The following is a 20911-nucleotide window of genomic DNA, read 5'->3' as shown; positions in this document are numbered from 1 at the left end:
ACTGGTCATCAAAGACAGCTAGTACAATTTATGGATTGAAGCCAACATGGAAAATGATTAATTTCGGAGCCCCCTATTTAGCTATGGAAACTGGTCAAGTTGTAATTCTTGTAGTATGTACATATGAATGTGGTGACACATTATTTTATTATAATTTGGTTTCTACTCTTAAAATTAATTAACATATGAACTTAAGTTTATCCGAAAAAGTCCATGTTCGTAAATGGGTGTAGGAAAGCTGAAGGATCCAACACATTGCGAAAAAAAAAAAAAAAAAAAACAGAAAATCTTGACCGATGTACCACAAGGAATTTAAAAAATTGTGGCGAGGACTAGGTGAAAATATGAATACATATTACAGTTACATACTGATATTCACTAATCAAAACAACAAGAACTTGGACAGAGACAGAGCTAACGTCATATTTCCATTTTTTTTTTTTGTTTGTTTCCCTCTTTCTTCTCTCTTCTATCATTGCAGAAGTCAGATTTTTTTTTTTTTTTTGCATGATCGATATATATTTCAACAACGGCTAAGAATAGGATATAAAACAAAGTGATATAGTCATTTTATCACAGGATTTATGAGCCCAAATAAATAAATAAAAACGGGAATATAAACATTACACGTCTTCAAGCAGAAGATATACTCTCTAAGGAATAAGACTAAGCAGAGGCTGTACATTGTATACCGCCGAATACTCTAGATTAAAGCCCTAGACATATAGTTTTGGGAGAAATTAAGAATACGGGTTCAATTGTACTATTATGAATTATTATCATTATGTCGAACCTACTTATGTAGATGAAGCACAAGTATGTCATCTGTGAACACAGAAACCTTAAAATAGTACAGTTCAGTATTCACAGGGTGTCTAGCAAATTTCTCTCAGCAATTTCCCGACTTTGCCCGACCATCTCAATATTTTTCCCAACCTAAGAAAAAAAAAAAAAAATCGAAAAGTTAAGAAAGGTTAACATGTAATGAAAAAGTGTGCAAAATCTTACCTGATCAAAAAGTTTTCCTTATTCATGTATGTAATGAAGTAATCTAATCACGCAACTTCTTTATCTCCTCTTCTATGGTAGCGACTTATTGTGACAACTGATTTACGATGTTTCTGTTTCTTTGCTTCAAAGTCTTCTAGTCTCTGTTGTGATCTTTTTACAGCGATCTGCGATCTTTTTCTGACATCACTTTCCTGCGGTGTTCTTCGGCTTTCTTGAATCGTTCCTATGCATTTCCCATTGATAGTATCATCTGTTTTGAGATCGGCAGGGCCTGTACGTTACCAGTTACATTGACAGCATCATACACTACACGCTGCGCCACTAAAGAATCCTCTGACAAATTTTCTACTATTATTTCCTTGTTTACGCAAAAATCCCTTTCTTAGGCTGCATTACAATGGGAAAGAATTAGGCACATCTTTACCATCTTGCAGAGAAATACATCATTTGGTAATAAGTAGACTTCGGATTTTTGCATATTTGCATGTTTTATTCCTGATGTGATATTGATATGCTCTTTAAACAGAAATCCGTTTCAAGTGTTTTAGGGTAAAATAGCGGAGTTTTATAGTGCATATATTTGCATATTCCTTAGGTTAGTGCATGTTTATGTCGTTACTGCATATAAATGCATATCTAAAGGAACGATCAATTTGATAATTTTTAACGTCCAACAACTTTCCTCATAAATGGGATTTCAAGTTTCTAATATAAATTAGGCTCAAGATCTTAAAATGGTTGATTGTAGTCGGTTTAGAATATCTTCCAAGATCATGTGAAAGGAGAAAAATAAAAGAGTGAGTGATTCATCCTCCCGACAATTATGCGTGACTGTCACCTTTTTGGAATTAGATATAAATATCGGTGTCAAATCACCTACAACAAAATTTCCACGTCATCCATCTCAGAAGTTAAAGTTGCTATTGTTGTGTGTGAGTGTGTGTGTGTGGATTTGAAATTGTGTGGTCCTATGGCAGTATAAGAATGCCAAAAGAAAAATCTGGGTCCATTTAGTTGTAGTGCGATATCTTCAAATTCGAATTTTAACTAGCTCAGAATTTTGTCCAATTTTTGTCCACCAAGAAATAAATTTGTACCATTGAAATAAACGAGGGAGGACCATTTCAAAATTTCACTTCAATCACCCGTAGTGCATCTTAAAATTCGAATTTTAATTAGCTCAGAATTGTGTCGAATTTTTAAACATTTTTGTACCACCAACAATAAATTCTGTTCCAGTGAAATAAACCAGGGACGATCATTTAAAATTCGGCCACTGAAATTACCTGTAGTGAGACATTTTCAGATTGGAATTTCAGCTATCTTGATGCTACAAAAATCTATTTTAAAAAATAGGGAAAATTCTAAACTAGTTAGAATTCGAATTTAAAGATGTCATACTACTGGCGATTGAAGTGCCCAAAGCTTTGAAATGGTCCTCTTTTGTTAATATGAATGCTACAATTTTTATGATACAAAAATGTAAGGAAATTGGACAAAATTCTCAGCTAATTAAAATTCAAATTTGAAAATGTCACACTACGGGTGATCGAAGTGGCTGAAATTTTGAAATGGCTCTCTCTCGTTTATTTGAATGGTACAGTTTTTCCTTGGGTAGACAAACATGGAAAAAAATTCTGAGCTAGTTAAAATACAAATTTGAGGATGTCGCACTACAGGTGATCGAAGTGGCCGAAAATTTATATGACCCTCTCTCGTTTATTTGAATGGTACAATTTGTTTCTTGGGTGGACAAAAATGGACAAAATTCTGAGCTAGTTAAAATTCAAATTTGAAAATGTCTCACTACATGTGATCGAAGTATACAGGCATACAGGTATCACAATACACACTTCTCCCTCATACCTATTCTGTCTATCAATACAAAACTTGGTACATACATTCCTTATCCCCTATACTATTTTCAGTTATACATTTAGATTGTCCACTTTTAACCGGAGCCACTCCTGAGGGGTCCAAAGTTGATGGGAGGGATTTCTGGAGGAAATTTTCCCAACATTCTCTCACCTGTTCAAATGCATTATGGGCCCTAATAACGTTGCATAGCACCTCTGGAAAGCTTGTTTCATGCGGAAGAGAATGAGCTACAAACCATGGTTTTCCAATTAACAGTGTTGATGCAATAGCTATTTCACTGCAATTTTCTTTATACCAACAGGGTTAATGGACCACAGGCACTTACTCCGTCCGTTGTCCATGGCACCTAATTTTTTGTGCATCAACATATCTTTATGGTCAAAACTTTTAAATGGCCTTCCTTTGTTAATTTAAAGGGTACAATTGTTTTCTTGGGTGGACAAAATTCCTGAGCTAGTTAAAATTCAAATTTGATGATGTTGCACTACAAGTGATCGAAATTTGTAAATGGCCCTGCTTTAATAATTTGAATGATATATTTTTTTTCTTGGGTGGACAAAAATTGACAAAAATTGGACAAAGGTGTCGCACTACAACTAAATGGGCCCGAAAAATCTTCTAGAAGTTATCTTCTGAAGCAATTGATTGAAGTTGAGAGACGTTAACAATTCAAGATGAAAATATATTTTGCAAAGTGTATGCTAAACAAGTAATACTTTCAAAGTAAATAAGCTTGTTTTCAGAAAAGAACATTTCTATTTTGTTCGACAGCAAAAGCTCAAACTTCAGCAACGCTTTTTTTTGGGGGGGGGGGAGGCTTGTTATATTTTCATAGCAGTTTCGTTTGGTAAGAAGTTTATGCAACTATGAAACAGGCTAGATGTAGCTTTCTTTTTGCATACTTGAAAAAGTTAACCCCAAAGAAACCGTTGAAAAATATATTTCGGGAAGAAATGAACAACCTTTTTTAAAAATGAGCTCTAAATATGAGAGTATTTAAATATAAGCTTGAGTTGTTTTCATACACACCTCTGTCTCTCGAAACGTAAATTCCCTACTCAGTCTTCAGTTAAGTTTTCGATAACTTTAACTTCTTCTCATTTATTCCTTGCTCAAATCATTTTATTCCATTTAAAGTATCAATATTATACATTGTAAATTATTGCTGTTTGACACGGAGAATGTTACGGTAAAAGAAAATTGGATACAAAAAGTAATTTCAAGTGGATTTATTTTCTTTTAAACAAGAACCTAAGGGTTTTTAATATAGACTTTTAATACAGTAAAAATTGCCTCCAACAGGTCCCTTCTTAAACGGAAATATTTCACGATCTCATGAATTTAAAGGTAAAATAAAATGTGTTAAATTCTCTTGATTAGGTGGAACCTGTGTTGCGAACAACGGATGTTAAAATACACTTTTTAACGGAAATTTTCAAGTTCCGTAATGCAGTGTTTAAAATTTTTTTAGACATTCTGTGAGAGGTTAAGTATATGAACTACGTTGTCTGTAAAGGTCTTCGTTTACTTGTTACCCTACACATTTACTCTTTAGTCCACCACCATGTAAGGCCCTAGATACCGTGCGAGATTTTGAACGAAGTGTAATTTACACAGTTATCTCCAAATACCAATAACGCCTTCTCTAGCTGCTTTAGAAACAGGAACAAGGAGCATAATATACACAATATATCAAAAGGGAGCCAAAAGTAGAGGGAGGAGCGCTGAAAAGGGCATAGCATCTACTTTGGTCTAGGCCTTTGAAGCCGTATATAGGCTTTTTTTTTTTTTTTTTTTTTTTGTTTGTTTACTGTAAGTTTAATGTGTATTAATTCGTAGCATAAATAAATAAAATAATTGAATACGTTAGGCCTATATTCAACATTTTATTTTATTTTACTATATCCATTATATGTATGTACCTTATTTATTTTTCTAAGCATAGAGCTATCTTGATTAACTTTGAAACCTTTAACGGAAATATTTGCGAGTCCTGTTCAATTTCACTAGGCAGGTTTTATTATGTGCTTATGCCAGAAATGTTTATTTACTTCTCTGAGTATATTTATTCTTTATTCACAGATACTTGGCGCATTATTTGTAAAACAATGGCGGATCCAGGATATGATCGAGGGAGGGGCTAAACCATAGTTTGCAGCTTTACCCACTGTAAAGCAGGATTGAAATACATTTTATCCAGTTTATACCTGAGCGTCAAGGGGGGTCCGCCTGTATACATATATATATATGTCATAGGCGTCTCTGGCGGGGGGACGAGGAGCACGCGTCCCCCCCAATATTTTGAAGTACAAAATATTCAATATTTTATTCTAATTTAATTTATTTACTAACGACAGAATATCATAAATAATAATTATTATTATATTTATTTGGAATATAATATTCAGGCTGTGAAACGATTGTAATCGAGTTCTTGATATACCTTAGGGGATCCGCGAAGGTAAGCAGAAAGGTAACAAATGGAATCGAAGTTAATAAATAGGTTGGGTTAGGTAGTACCATTTAACTCACTTTCTTTGATGTCCCCCCTCCCAAATTTTACATGCCAGAGACGCCAGTGATATAAGTAGATGTATTTTAATTTCACATACTGACTGTGAGCTGTTTGAACCCGAAAAAAACAAATTTATTTAAGAAGCCTTGGATGCTTTCGGAGCTGAAAACATTAAAAGCGATCTTGCGTTTATCAATACTCATTTCAGTTCATAACGAGATTAGAAGAGCGATGATTAGGACTTTGCAGTGCATTTGAGCTGTTTGATTCAATAAAGAAGCAAACGCACCCCAAGACCAATCGGACAAGCATTTCTTCGAAACGCACATTCAATAGACGGGAAACATCTGGCATAAAATTCTTGTCTAATGTGAATAAAGTGTTCCTGGGAACAACGACGCACGAACTTCAAATTTAACAGCAAGTAACATTGCTTCTTTGAAATATTGTCCCTTAACGACCCGTGACACGGAAGGAACATTTTAGATGTACACTAATGTTTTATCTGATAAACGCAACTTTTCGCCAGAAAACACCGAAAACTACATAGTTGTACATTGTAGCATGAATGCATCATAGTTATACACAAATATATGTAATTCAAGTAATGCAGCCTTTTTCTCTAAAGATGAATTTCCTCATTTAACTTTAGCTTTTGGTTGCTGCATATTTACAATTTTTAGTGCATATTTGCATATTTTGGGTGCATATTTTCGTGATTTTTAGCGCATATTTGCATGCATATTTTGCCGTTTTTTAGTGCATATCGATCCGAAGTCTAGTAATAAGACACTCATCCAAAAATCTGTGTTCACTTCTTTTGTAAGACTTCATTTTCTCTCGCACATGTAATCTGACCTACTAGAACCTTACATTCTCTGTCTGCCCTTTCTGCATCGGACCCTGAGACAATATTACTCTGCACAAAAATTTCAGTTGCTCTGATTTGTTCAACAGCTTCTTTCTGGGAATGAGCAACGGTGATCGGATTAAGAAACGTCAGTGCTTTTGTAAGGGAATACTTTAGCGGAGACCTCTGCTGCAGCTTGGAAACAAAATGTTGATAGCATTCTCGAACTTAACGAAAACACAGCATTTCCTTTTCATTGATCAGTGCTGATTTCACAGCATTTCCTCAGTGCTGATCTAGTTTCATACCCAAGGTCAATTTCATTGATATGTATTAAATTAACATAGATATTTTCATTTTCCTCCATATCATCAATCTCATTGATACTCGTCCTGTCCATGGTTTCTTTTTTAACGAAACATGACATCAATATTTTTAATAACTGAGTGAGGCTGCTATGTAAAAATAAAGTCATAGGGGTGTCTGACTGATATTCGGTCACGAAAAGCCTACAATCCTCAGCAAGGGATTGAAAAAACGCTAATTTTGCAAGGAGCAACTTGCCAATTCAAACTTCCAGCTACTATTCCGAAACTGTTACAGTTGGGTTCTTTGTCTGTTAACTCAACAGACTCAACATACTTCCTCATATCCGGTAATATTTATTGGCTTCGCTTTGCTACTTTAGCATTTTCTATCCACCGAATGTGGCAAAATGGAAGAGGAAATAATGACGAACCTGTTATTTCAGAATACTGAGCACACCTTGCTGGTACCATTTCGGACAAGTTATACAAGGCTCTAACAAAAGAAATCACCCCCCCCCCTTTTTTTTTTTTTTTTTTTTTTTTTTTTTTTTTTTTTTTTTTTTTGCCAGTCTTAAAACCATCGTAAACAACGTGAAGACCACACGAGCCAAGTTCAAGAAGCCGTAGAGCATCTGCACCAGAAGCCGTAGAGCATCTGCAATACATGCTGCAAATCAGATAGTAAGTCTGTAACTGCACTATGATCCTTAAAAACAGAATTCAAATATCGTGTTCTGATTGTTGTTGCTGTCGTCACAGAAGCGTACGCTCATATCTACTTGAATCCTTTGTGCAACAGGATTTAAACTTTCTTCAAATCCAACAACATAGTGTTCGCATTCTTGCAACAAGGATTTATGTTGAAAATATGGACACAATTCATACACGATGCTATATGACACTTTGTCCTTGTGCATAGCAATCTCGCTAGCAATTGCACTATCTGGATACATCCTAGTGAAAAAGATGAAAACTATGGTAACTCTTTACTTTGGGCAAGGCAGTGATATCCCGTCACTGTTAGTATTATTCACAGGTGTCATTGGTTCCTTTCTGTTGCTAGGGATTATTCATAGACTATGTACGACCTTAAAAAGGCAGTAATAAGGGGACTTTAATTTACTACAATATTGCCCTTGTACTTAATGCAATCAGTTCCTGTCACTTCCTTGCCTAAACTAAAGATCTGCCAAAACTATTTTCAGCACTACGTAAAGAGTTGTGATTCATCACCGCATTTATACACCACAAAATCTCTGCCTGTGTAACACTACCCTTCAGTTTATATTTGTGCATTTGGCCATTGTTATTTTCAAAACCCGCAAAATTACAAAATATCGCCCCTAAACATTAAAACTCTGAGAGGCTACTAAAATCACTATATTTCACTAATGAAAAATTGGCCTTGAATTTTTGAAACAAATTTCTTGATTTACCTTAGTATGTTGATGCAGAAAACTCCAACTCCTCCGATACATGTCCGACGTCTTCAATTTCACTTTCAGTTATGACTGTTGTTTCCGCAAACTTTGACGCGGTACACAAAATATTTCGAAGATTCTAAAATATTTTCCCTCAATTTTCATAAATTCTCGCTCCCTCTTGCACAGGGACTGTTTCCTCGCGACTCCTTTTGCTAACGTTTGGAAATTTTCCAACAGACAGTCATCCGCCTAATTTTCTACAGTGTACTTTTATTCTTAAAAAAACTCAAATCCTAAGATTATTATAGACAATGTTACATTTTAACGAATGGAAATTATGTTTAATAAAACAAACTTACCAGCCTCGTACATCATAGACACAGCCATTTTCAATCAAACGTGTACTGCAAACAAATTACTGGCGAGTGGCGTTCTAAATAAAAGAAGAGCGGAATGCGATTTTCTGATTATCATATTGGAATTTTCAAATTTGAATGCGGTGACACAAAGTGTTCGCCTCAAGCAAATAAGCACAATAAATGTCGAAAACGTAAATTCAAATTTCACGACTTTTTTCGCTTATTACCGACAATTCCCCGATTTTCCGACCAATTTTCTGTAATTTAAGACAAATTCCCGACTTCTTCGCTTTTCTCGAATGCTAGACACCCTGTATTTAATAAAATATATATGAAATTGGAATATATATATATATATATATATATATATATATATATATATATACTTTCTAGTAAAATAAAATACTAATTACTGAAAAAGCCACAAGTTCTATTTAAAACTCATCGGATTTTCTTGAAGTCATGTCTCAAGGACTAAGATTAAGAACACTCCTTGAAAGATGTGCCTGTCCTGTTGTTTTATGTCAAGTAGACAAAAGACTGAATCATTAAAACAAGATTTATGTACATCAAACCAAAAAAAAAAAGTACAAGAAGAAGTAACATTGAAGAAATATTTTCTCTGTAAACCCTCTATCACAAAAAAAGCATATCTATCCGTAGAAAGTTCTAACGTTGTTGCTCTAACAAAGCTAATGTCTAGGTTCACAACCTGTACACAGTTTCTTTTTCATGTGATTTGCTTTTTCAAAATAAATGTCAGATGATTTGTTTAGACGGGGCTTAAGGACCGAGCAACCAACACACAAAATTTTATCGTTCTTGATTGACTGATTAGTTTTATGTCCTTATGCAACATCACGATTACGACAGACAGGTCAGGTAGCATATTAGGTCCTGCAGAACTAGAGTTTTGTATCATAAAACCAAATTGGAGTGTACCTCATAATTATGACCATTCATAAACCTGAACATAACTTACCGTAAGTTAAGTTATACAAGTATCCTAGCCTCATGCTAACGTTGTTTATTACTTCCTGCATCAATTCTCCCTCATCAAACAGTGTTACTTCTTTCATTGCGTCAGGGTTGTCTTCTACAGTTTGTATGTAGGTCGTGCAGTTGTCATATGCCTGTAACACATACAAAGGATCTTTATTATTTATGCTCGAAGTGACAACCTGAATTCTTCTACATTAAAATCATGCTCTTTTTGCTATGTTACAATGGATAATAATATTTCTCCTCCATCCTTAAAATTAGAAGTAGAAGTATTCTTCCTCGTAATTAGAAAATTTAATATCTCATGAACTAATCCCTATTTAATCTAATCTAGCAGATTTTACTTTTCTTCTTCTCAAGAAGTACTTTTTAGGTGTTTAGAAGTTGATGCTGAATGATCAGTCTAATCTACTGAAAAATACACTACATATTGACATAATTATTACTTTTTTCCTGGTGAAAAAGTAAGCTATTTTAGTTCCCGTTGATTTAATCAACACTTCCCTTCTATCTCAATATCTCAAGCTGAAATATGGATAGCGTAAGTTTCTAGCTTGACTTATAGATAGCCTATTTACTTCTGTGCAGTTTCTCACGCAAATAGGCTGTCGGAAAGTGACGTAACTTATGATGATCTTAGTGATGAACGGGAAATTTCACTGAAAGTCAGATTCAGTCTGAAAAGTGGGGTATATGATACGATGGATTTTCCTTTAAATGTTACCCACGCTTGAAACTACTTAAGTCTTTAGAAGACAGGGTGGGCGGAAATTAATTCCCTATTTTGAATTGTAAATTTCTATTGAAGTTATGTGTAGATAACAATGAAAATTATCTTGCTTTATAGACTAAAGTATACCATTATTTCCTACCTTTTTCAGATTTGGTGAAGCTTTTGTTATTCCTCTGAAGCCACAGAAATGCCAGGACGATTAAGTATTGAGGAGGGGGTCAAAATTGCAGGAAGATTTGAGGTATGGCCGTCTGTAATTTAGGTCCAACGCTGGTGGAGGGGGGGAGGGTCAACATGGGAGGCAAACTGTTCTGAATGCAAAAACAATTAAAAATTGCAACAGAAAATTAATGATTAATGGAAGTATCATGGACATTAAGAGAACAGGTAGGCCCTCGACTTCGGTATCAGAGGAAAAGGTGGCTTCAGTGAAAATGTAGTTGCGACCTAGTTTTGCGACCTCAAATATTTCCGAAATAACAAAAAACGTGACAAATCTAGTTATGTAAGAATGTACACATGTCAGGAGCCTATAAAATTCTGTAAACAAGTGCCCCCAAGGTCCCATCATAGGGCCCCAGGGGCCAACTTGAAAATTTCAAATGGAAATCCCATATTTTTATTGCAGATCCTGATTCTGCGATCAAACCTAAGAACTTTTACTTGGAGCAATTTTAGTTATTCTAATAGATAGCGCTGTAATCGCAAACATCGTACGTGCGTCCCCTAGTTTTTCGACCTCAAATATTTCCAAAATAATAAAAAAAAAAAAAACGTGACAAATCTAGTTACATAAGAATGTACACATGTCAGGGGTCTATAAAATTCTGTAAACAGCAAGTGCCCCAAGGGTCCCATCATAGGGACCCAGGGACTAACTTGAAAGTTTTAAATGGAAACCTCCTATTTTTATTGCAGATTCTCATTCTGCGATCAAAAATAAATAACTTTTACTTCAAGCACTTTTTCGTTATACTACTAGATAGAGCTGTGATAGCAAAAACATGACTATCATCGTACGCACGTACATCACCTAAGGGTGGTGATAAACTAGATACCTCGAGAAATACACTTGCAATTTAAGTACGTGTCCAATCATTTTAACAGATCTATTTAACTAGCATGAAATGAAGTTGCCTTCATCTTCCCAAAATTCCAAATAGAAATCCTCTACATCAATGCAGATTCGAATACTTCGACCGAAAATACACAAGTTTTAGTTTAAGCATTTTTTCGTTGTCCTCCTATATAACACATAAATCGCAAAATAATGATAATAATAATAAAAATATCACTGTACGTCACCTGAGGTTGATAAATGAAAAGCTGATACAAAAACTGGACATGCTGTGTGATGTTGGTGCTAAGACTTGCAAACAAGCTGTCTTTTTCTGTGAGCTTGTGTACACTATGAAGGTTGATTAGCTCTCCTTTAGGACATGAAGTTTCAATAAGTAATCGCACATAGTGTCAAAAGAGAATTAAGTTATTCATTTTTATCATATTTATGTAGATACGTATAATGACAATTTGATTTGAATATAGACCATGTGATTTTACCTGAGAGGTAAAAGTGAAGATGAACACGTAAGGTTGATCGGTTGATCTATTCAAGTTTAAAAGGACATTATCATTTTGTTGTTATGGTTATGTATAATTACGATTTGATTTGAAACTGCATGTAATTCCATCTGAGAAGTGAAAGTAAATATGAACATGTAAAGTTGATCGGTAGATCTAAGAGAGCAAATATGCTCTTATAAATTTAGTGGAACAAATAACATTTGACCAGAAGACAACATGTGTGTCACCCTTATGTCATGTTCTGTAAATACTTATTGTTGACTGTAAACTGCGGTTCAGCAACGTAGAAGCCATTAGATTTGGTAGCAGTAAGCATTATTACAGAAAACCTCTGAACACTCAAGCTGTATTTTAACTGGTTTGTATTAGAGCTCTCAAAGTAAAGTTCTAACGCTCCCGATGATACAAGGATGGGGCAATCACCAAAGGTCATGTGCTGAAGTAAGGGTAAGATTTAACGAAAAAAATTCGCGTTTCACACAATCCCATTTCGAGATCTACTGTCGAGTGCATCGTAAGACGCGTCGAGAAAACGGTAACTATAAAGGATTGTAAAATTCCTGGACAACCGAAATCGGCGAAAAACGCCTTGATGTTGCAGTCATTTGTTGAAAATATTTAACTTAGCATTCATAAAGCTGGAATGCAGTATTTGTGTTTTACCGTCGAAATGCTCACTGTCAGATCAAGAAAGGTGCGTAGTTTGACCACATGCTGTGAAACATCAGTTACACTTTGTTCATTTGCCAATTTTAGAAAACCAAGTCGTGAGAGGCAAGGGGATTCATGATAATCAAGTTCTTCGAATAAAAAACGGGAAGACACTATGTGGCTGGCAGGCCCGTAGCCAGTCCAAAAACTTAGGGGGGGGCTGAAGTTAGGGGGGGGGGCGATCCAACCATATGATATTTCATCACCATATTATAGTTCTTTTGCAAGCCTACTGTAAAACTTTTAGGGGGCCAGACAAAATTTAGGGCCCCCCCTAGACCCCTCCTGGATACGGGCCTGGTGGCTGGTAAAGCTGATGTGTAGTTATGCATTCCGTAACTAGAGTAGCAGTAAATCTAGACAGCAGGAAACGAAGACAGGACAACGTTTTTTATCCTCTTTATTAATCGGGAAGTTCTTTTACAATAGCACTGTATATCCTTTTTTTTTTTTTTTTTTCGCTTTATCCAGGTTTTGTAAATTTGCTCTCCTGTGAAATCTCCTTTGTTATTTGTGCTTTTACGAACTAGTGTGAAATAATGATTTTACTTAATCTGTCCATGTCACGTGATATTTAAAACGAATATATTGCTCTACTTGACCTTTACAATTGTAGAGAAGATGTTTCTTGTTGCAAAACACAAAAACTTTCCTTTCCACATCGTAATGGTCTACCAGGTCGCATTCAAATGTAAATGAAAGCAATTTTGTTTTATGCTAAGCCTTTTTAAAATATTGGTCACGTATTTCGTGCTTTTTATCTGCACGTGAATTTCTCGAGATATTTAGTTTATCATCTATCCCAGGTATCGTACCACGATATTTCCTTCTTTGTGATTACAGCGCCATCTAGGCAGATAACGTAAACGAAAATTTGCGTATTTTCAATCGCAAAATTCGAATTGCAACAAAAATAGGGAGTTTTAATTTAAAACTTTCAAGGTGGCCCCTAGGGCCCTATGATGGGACCTCTGGGGACACTTGTTTGTAGAATATTATAGGTCCCTGACATGTGTACATTCTTGTTTTTGATTTAGCTCTGGAACCTGTCATGGACAATAAAACTTAACTCCAACAATGCAAACTGCAATCGGAACAAACTCAGTGGGGAAGAATATGTCTGTCCTGTGAAGTAGCTACTTTCAGTTGTCAACCAATAATGCAGCTCAATGTGATACTAAGAGGTAAAATTATGAATTCTTCTGTTCAGCTAGTCATGGCTGTCAACCTATATCAGTATTTTTGTTATAACATTAATTAATATGATTTTCGATCATTGTCTCTCATCTATTACTTAAGACTTGATTGTTTTACGAGAAAAAAACAAATTGTTAAAAAAAAACAGTCTGCGTTTCATTTTTGGTTCCAAATAAAATTGTTTAATCTATAGTATCGTTGATGTGCTTTTTAAAATACTTTCGGAAGACCTCAAACTGAATGTTCTACTTTTGCACCTCTTACATTGTAAACTAACTTATTTAATGTATTTGTCAAACTGAGGAATGTTAAAAATCAAATATAATTTATTTCCTTATATCTCCGTTTTAGTCAGTCCATTTTTCACAAACTCAGTGGGGAAGAATATGTCTGTCCTGTGAAGTAGCTACTTTCAGTTGTCAACCAATAATGCAGCTCAATGTGATACTAAGAGGTAAAATTATGAATTCTTCTGTTCAGCTAGTCATGGCTGTCAACCTATATCAGTATTTTTGTTATAACATTAATTAATATGATTTTCGATCATTGTCTCTCATCTATTACTTAAGACTTGATTGTTTTACGAGAAAAAAACAAATTGTTAAAAAAAAAACAGTCTGCGTTTCATTTTTGGTTCCAAATAAAATTGTTTAATCTATAGTATCGTTGATGTGCTTTTTAAAATACTTTCGGAAGACCTCAAACTGAATGTTCTACTTTTGCACCTCTTACATTGTAAACTAACTTATTTAATGTATTTGTCAAACTGAGGAATGTTAAAAATCAAATATAATTTATTTCCTTATATCTCCGTTTTAGTCAGTCCATTTTTAACTTCTTTTTTTCCTAATTATACCAATTTAATAAAACGGATACAAGATGATGCACATTAGCATCAATTCTCAATAAACAAATCAATCTTTTTTGTTAATCGATTTCAACACAATATACAGTATCTTCAAGCACGTAGGAAAAAATCAACATCTTTGATTTGGTAATTGATGAGTGTGTCGCCCTGTATTTAATATACTATGTATTTGTCGTAGGCTTATAATGAACACTGCTGATGAACTTATTATGTCCCTAATGTTTAAATCTAAATGTGTGTGTTTATCTTTCTTTTTGTGCTCAATCGTGAATTGTATGTTATGGAATCTCGTATAGTTTATGTGATTAACAGTTTCAGTTTCTTTATACAAAAACAGTACGTCAACAACGTACCGGTAATATCATACAGCACTTGTTTTGTGAGTTCAAGACTACTTTCGAATGTATGTAGAACTAGATTAAATAATCGTATCCACTGCACATTTCAACTCCTCATTGATCTGAGCAGAGCTCGTCTTCCATTCCAACATCACACTGAACTTAGCAGAGCTTATCTTGCATTCCAACATCACACTGAACTTAGCAGAGCTTACTTTCAATTCCAACTTCACATTGAACTTGGCAGAGTGCATCTTCCATTCCAACATTCCACTAAACTTAGCAGAGCTTACTTTCAATTCCAACTTCACATTGAACTTGGCAGAGTGTATCTTCCATTCCAACATTCCACTAAACTTAGCAGAGCTTACTTTCAATTCCAACTTCACATTGAACTTGGCAGAGTGTATCTTCCATTCCAACATTCCACTAAACTTAGCAGAGCTTACTTTCAATTCCAACTTCACATTGAACTTGGCAGAGTGTATCTTCCATTCCAACATTCCACTAAACTTAGCAGAGCTTACTTTCAATTCCAACTTCACATTGAACTTGGCAGAGTGTATCTTCCATTCCAACATTCCACTAAACTTAGCAGAGCTTACTTTCAATTCCAACTTCACATTGAACTTGGCAGAGTGTATCTTCCATTCCAACATTCCACTAAACTTAGCAGAGCTTACTTTCAATTCCAACTTCACATTGAACTTGGCAGAGTGTATCTTCCATTCCAACATTCCACTAAACTTAGCAGAGCTTACTTTCAATTCCAACTTCACATTGAACTTGGCAGAGTGTATCTTCCATTCCAACATTCCACTAAACTTAGCAGAGCTTACTTTCCATTCCAACTTCACATTGAACTTGGCAGAGTTTATCTTCCATTCCAACATTCCACTAAACTTAGCAGAGCTTACTTTCCATTCCAACTTCACATTGAACTTGGCAGAGTGTATCTTCCATTCCAACATTCCACTAAACTTAGCAGAGCTTACTTTCCATTCCAACTTCACATTGAACTTGGCAGAGTTTATCTTCCATTCCAACATTCCACTAAACTTAGCAGAGCTTACTTTCCATTCCAACTTCACATTGAACTTGGCAGAGTTTATCTTCCATTCCAACATTCCACTAAACTTAGCAGAGCTTACTTTCCATTCCAACTTCACATTGAACTTGGCAGAGTTTATCTTCCATTCCAACATTCCACTAAACTTAGCAGAGCTTACTTTCCATTCCAACTTCACATTGAACTTGGCAGAGTTTATCTTCCATTCCAACATTCCACTAAACTTAGCAGAGCTTACTTTCCATTCCAACTTCACATTGAACTTGGCAGAGTTTATCTTCCATTCCAACATTCCACTAAACTTAGCAGAGCTTACTTTCCATTCCAACTTCACATTGAACTTGGCAGAGTTTATCTTCCATTCCAACATTCCACTAAACTTAGCAGAGCTTACTTTCCATTCCAACTTCACATTGAACTTGGCAGAGTTTATCTTCCATTCCAACATTCCACTAAACTTAGCAGAGCTTACTTTCCATTCCAACTTCACATTGAACTTAGCAGAGCTTATCTTCCATTCCAACACCACACTGAACTTAGCAGGGCTTATCTTTCATCCCAACATAATACTGAACTTATCAGAGTTTATCTTCCATTCTAACATCACACTGAACTTAGCAGAACTTATCTCACTTCTAATACCTCAATGACTTAGATGAACACCATCGTGGCTATATAGTTAGAGTTCGCGTCTTCTGCGCAAGAGACCCGGCTTCGATTCCTGGTAGGAACTCATGTGGTTCGGATCTAGGTTCACGACTGATAAATCTTCGGTGCTGAACGGGACGCAATCAGCCAACCAATCTTAGCAGAACTAATTTCAACATGTCAATGATCTTAGTAGAGCTTCTCAGACTCCAACATCTCATTAATCTTAACAGTGTTTATTTTAACTTGTATACAATAGATATTATGCACTGGGAGATAAGTATACTGTTGCAATTATCAAACTACCTTATTAGTAATCAACAATGACCAGTATCCACTTATGATACTGGTTATTATCAATTTATTTCATCTATTACTCATTTACCTTATTGAACCACCACTTACCTTTATCAAAGTATCATTCTCGATTCCAGGTGGAATATTAACTTGTACATTTCCGAAAAGGCCTTCAGCAAATGCTTCTGCACTTTGTTTCGTTCGTTCCTTGTCTGTATGCCTAAACTGAAAGGAAAAAGTTATATATAATAAATACTAGTATTTTATGAATTCTTCCACAATAATTCAACTGGAATTACTCTTTATGGAATAACAAGTCACGATTCTGTTTAAAGAAAATTCAACATTCCAGGATGTCTATTTTCTCATCACGGCTATTAAAACTTTGCTAAGTAATGTAACATTAATGCTTAGTAGCGATTCAATGGCAATAGTGTCTTATTGTTAAAAAAAAAAAAAAAATAGATTCATTGTTACATAAAGTTCCATAAAATTTACAGACAAATCTCTCTTTTCGTCACGAAATAACAAAACATAAATAATAATTATAGTTTCATTATTATTGTTGTAAGGGCACTTGAGATGCGAATAAACTAAGCGACCTTACCAGCTAACTGTAGCAATTTCTACAAGAATCCAACAACAGTAGATAGCTAGCAACTCAAGAGTGAGTGAAAAGGTTTTTTTCTCTACCTCTCTCATATCAACCATCATAATTCATCCCATCAGTGACTCTCGAAGCTGAATGTCTAATTTTAAAAGAGCAATTCGAAAGAACGAGCGAGACATGGGCAAGAGAGCATTCCGTAACTTCCCTCGAAATTCGCCCTAAATGTTTGCCTTAAACTTTCTTGCTGCTATGCAACCCAACACCCAAAAATCGCCAATTGCCTGCAAGTAAGATTCTATTTCAATGTTACGTAAATTAAATTTTTGAAATACTGTTCTTCAACGACAAAATTAATTTAAGATGCTTATCATTACCAATGACCACTATCATATTGTACGAAATATGGATTTTTAACTATCTTTCAGGCATTGAGATAGACAAGAAAAGCTAAACGCTAAGAGCTTTGTTTTGCTTAGTTCAACTATTATTCCATAATTTTTATTATCATTTCTGAAGTTTTTAAGTCATTTTCTTTTAGCTTCTCGTTCAAACTTTCTCCATATAGTTACTGCAGTAAAACGTGCATATGTTGGTTCCATTGAAAATTGATCAACTATTAGAGAATAAGTGTATTTTAAGGTAAACCCTATTGAAGATTGTACTATATGTATTCAAGTTGTATTTTATAAATAATACATGAACATTTATTCGGTTCGTATTATTCGTACCTATATGTCAGTTTGTATTTTGCAAATAATAAATGAACATTACCTCTGCAACATACAAACATTTAATGTAATACACATCTAAGTTTGCTATTTACAAACAAACTATGATCTAAATATAATTTCAATATACTGAAATTACTTACAAAACGCTAACACATTCTTTGTTGTTTCATTTCTTCCTCTTATGACAATAGACGTAAATTAGATTGTCAAATAAATGAAATACTTCAACATCTGTGTAGTCTTACATTAAAAAGCGACCATTAAAAAAACTATACATACATGTGTTGATGGGTCCTTCCTTATCTCTCTACACAATTCCCATTCAGATTGTCATTTCTCTTACCGTTGCAATAATTTGTCCAAACTCTTTGCAAAAAAATCAAGGCTCCGGCTATTTATCACTCTTCTCACATTTCGCTTCACTTCTTCATCTGTTTCGAAACTTCATCTTGCAATGCAGACAAACACCGGAAAAAGATGAAAGTAACTCGACGTTAAATTGAGGCTATATGAAAAGTGGGGCAGCAATTTCCACCCTAATTCTTCAAGTTTGTGTCTTGTTTCCGTGCTGAGTGGAATGGGCCTTATCGTCAAGAAGAGACCAGGTCGCTTATATCGAATTGCGTTTCCCTGAAGAAGAGTTCAGGTTACACATAAGCGATCTGATCTCCTATCAACTGGTGATGAAGAAGTACAGCGGATGAGGAGAGTACTAAATAGTCAGAGTCCTGATTTTCTGCAAAGGGTTTGGGAAAATTGTTGCAACGGTGAGACAAATGTCTGAATCTCAATGAGGATTATGTGGAGAAGTGAGGACGGACCCACCTACACATGTATGTATAGTTTACAAGTGTATCTTAAAAAGTAAATTTCTACAGGTTAGGAAAACTTATATATATTCAACGATTCACGTATAATTTCACAATATTTAAGCTTATAATCTGTCATAAATGGGGTTTATATAATATATATATGCATACATGAACCTAATTTGCACTACATAGTGCCCAACCGAACATTTCTCAGCTACTGTGACTTTATTCAATATTTCTTTTTTCTTATTTATATTCCCTGCCTGATGAAACATTTAGCGAAAGTATTTTGAGTTTATTTTGATTTATTGTGTTGAGATAATGTTTCTATTATTTTCTTCCAGTGGCGTATGCAGAAGTTCGTCAAGAAGGGAGTTCAGGCACTCAATTTCATTTCCTTTTCGGACAAGCATGATTTTTGTACTTATATCTTAATAGTTAATATAGTAAATATTTATTTTTCTATATCTTGCTTATCGAGAGAGGCTAAACCTGAAAATCTCCCTTATGTATGCCACTGATTTACAACTATAATATTAAATGTGACAAGTGATTATACTTACCACATACATATCCTCCCTATATTCATGGCCTAACAAAGTTGGAAACCTTCCTTTAAATCGTTTAGCCATCAGCATAAGATCCATTTTACCTTGTTCGGTAAGTAAGTTCACTTCGTCCTCACTTACACTTAGTTTCCAATCCTTCAAGTTCTGCAAGTCGGAATTACACAGTTTACCATCTGAAACAATTAATTTAAAAATAACAAGAATATAAATTTGATGATAATGAAGAAAGAAAGAAAAAAAGAATGAAATTCTTTGTGTTGAATAGAAGTACTGGAAAGAGAAATACAGCAATAATTTAAAAGGAACGTGAGCTCCTCCGTGGCTAAGCGGTTAGCGTACGCGCCTTTGGCGTGGGAGGCCCGGGTTCGATTCCCGGCGGGAGCTCATGTGGTTCGGATTCCACGTTAATCAGTAGGTCCACGTCTCATATAGCCTCGCTGCTGAACGGGACGTAAAACTCAAAATCAATCAATCAATTAAAAGGAACGTCTATTTGCTATTGGTAACTTCCTTTACCAAAGAAATTTGTACATTAAAATATATTAAAATTTATAATAAACTACGTACCAAAGTGATAATTAGAACTGATTTAATAATATAATTTATTTAACATACGCATTTATGTATGTTCCTATATAGTTCACTTCCGTAATACACTAGACAAGTTTATTTCTGTAATATGCTTACACAGACTTCAGCTGTACTCATCTTGAAGACTTTTTACACTGAAAAGAGATTTCCAGTCATTCACTGCAGAAGCATCAACAAAGTAAAATACGTGAGTGTGTAAAATTAAAATCTTTTATGTGCGAAAATTTAGGAAAAATGGCAGTATTATTCGCCATATATCAGACTAAATAGATATAATATTTGTATACTTTGAACATACAGCAAGAACGAGTCATCTATCAAAGAATTAATGGGTTTCGAAATTCCCTAGTTCATTTGTACATTCGTTGCAGTGGTCGAGATTTATTACCATGCTGAAATTTGTATTCCTTGCTTAATTATTAGTGATTCCAATTCCGCCTTCTGAGTTCTACATCTGTAAACCCCCCCCCCCCCAAAAAAAAAAGTTTCTAAATGACTAACATGAGCGCTTTTGGTGCATGGGGTTCAAGGGTCCCATTCCCAGTGGGAGAGCATTGAACACTTTTTAAAAATGGGATTCCACCTTAAACTATAGGTCCACATCTTCATATAACCTCAGTGCTGAACTTCAACAAACAAACCAAAATCTTATCGCTTCATGCAATAGAGAAACATTTTGCTTAATGTGTTAATTCTATTCTTTCTTTTATACGTAAATGCCATTCTTATATACACAAACATTAAAGGCATCTTTTTAATCAACATATCTTCACAACTGACTCGCCGAATAGAACATAGGATAAATA

At 34.8% G+C, this 20911-nt stretch overlaps 1 protein-coding gene across 1 annotated transcript in view; it reads right to left on the bottom strand.

Moving 5' to 3' along the window:
• Positions 1-20911, bottom strand: part of LOC145664733 (multiple inositol polyphosphate phosphatase 1-like) — a 94171-nt gene that overhangs the window by 9452 nt on the left and 63808 nt on the right. The window contains exons 4-6 of the mRNA XM_081731621.1: positions 19509-19687; positions 16901-17017; positions 9328-9478 (exon numbers count right to left, since the gene is read on the bottom strand). Coding sequence (XP_081587747.1) covers positions 9328-9478; positions 16901-17017; positions 19509-19687 — 447 coding nt within the window. The remainder of the gene's footprint in view (positions 1-9327; positions 9479-16900; positions 17018-19508; positions 19688-20911) is intronic.

The sequence above is a fragment of the Thermobia domestica genome, chromosome 11 (assembly GCF_964235325.1).
Source record: "Thermobia domestica chromosome 11, izTheDome1.hap1.1, whole genome shotgun sequence".
Taxonomy (NCBI): domain Eukaryota; kingdom Metazoa; phylum Arthropoda; class Insecta; order Zygentoma; family Lepismatidae; genus Thermobia; species Thermobia domestica.
Note: the sequence above shows the minus strand (reverse complement) of the source record. Positions and strands in the feature narration are given on the sequence as shown.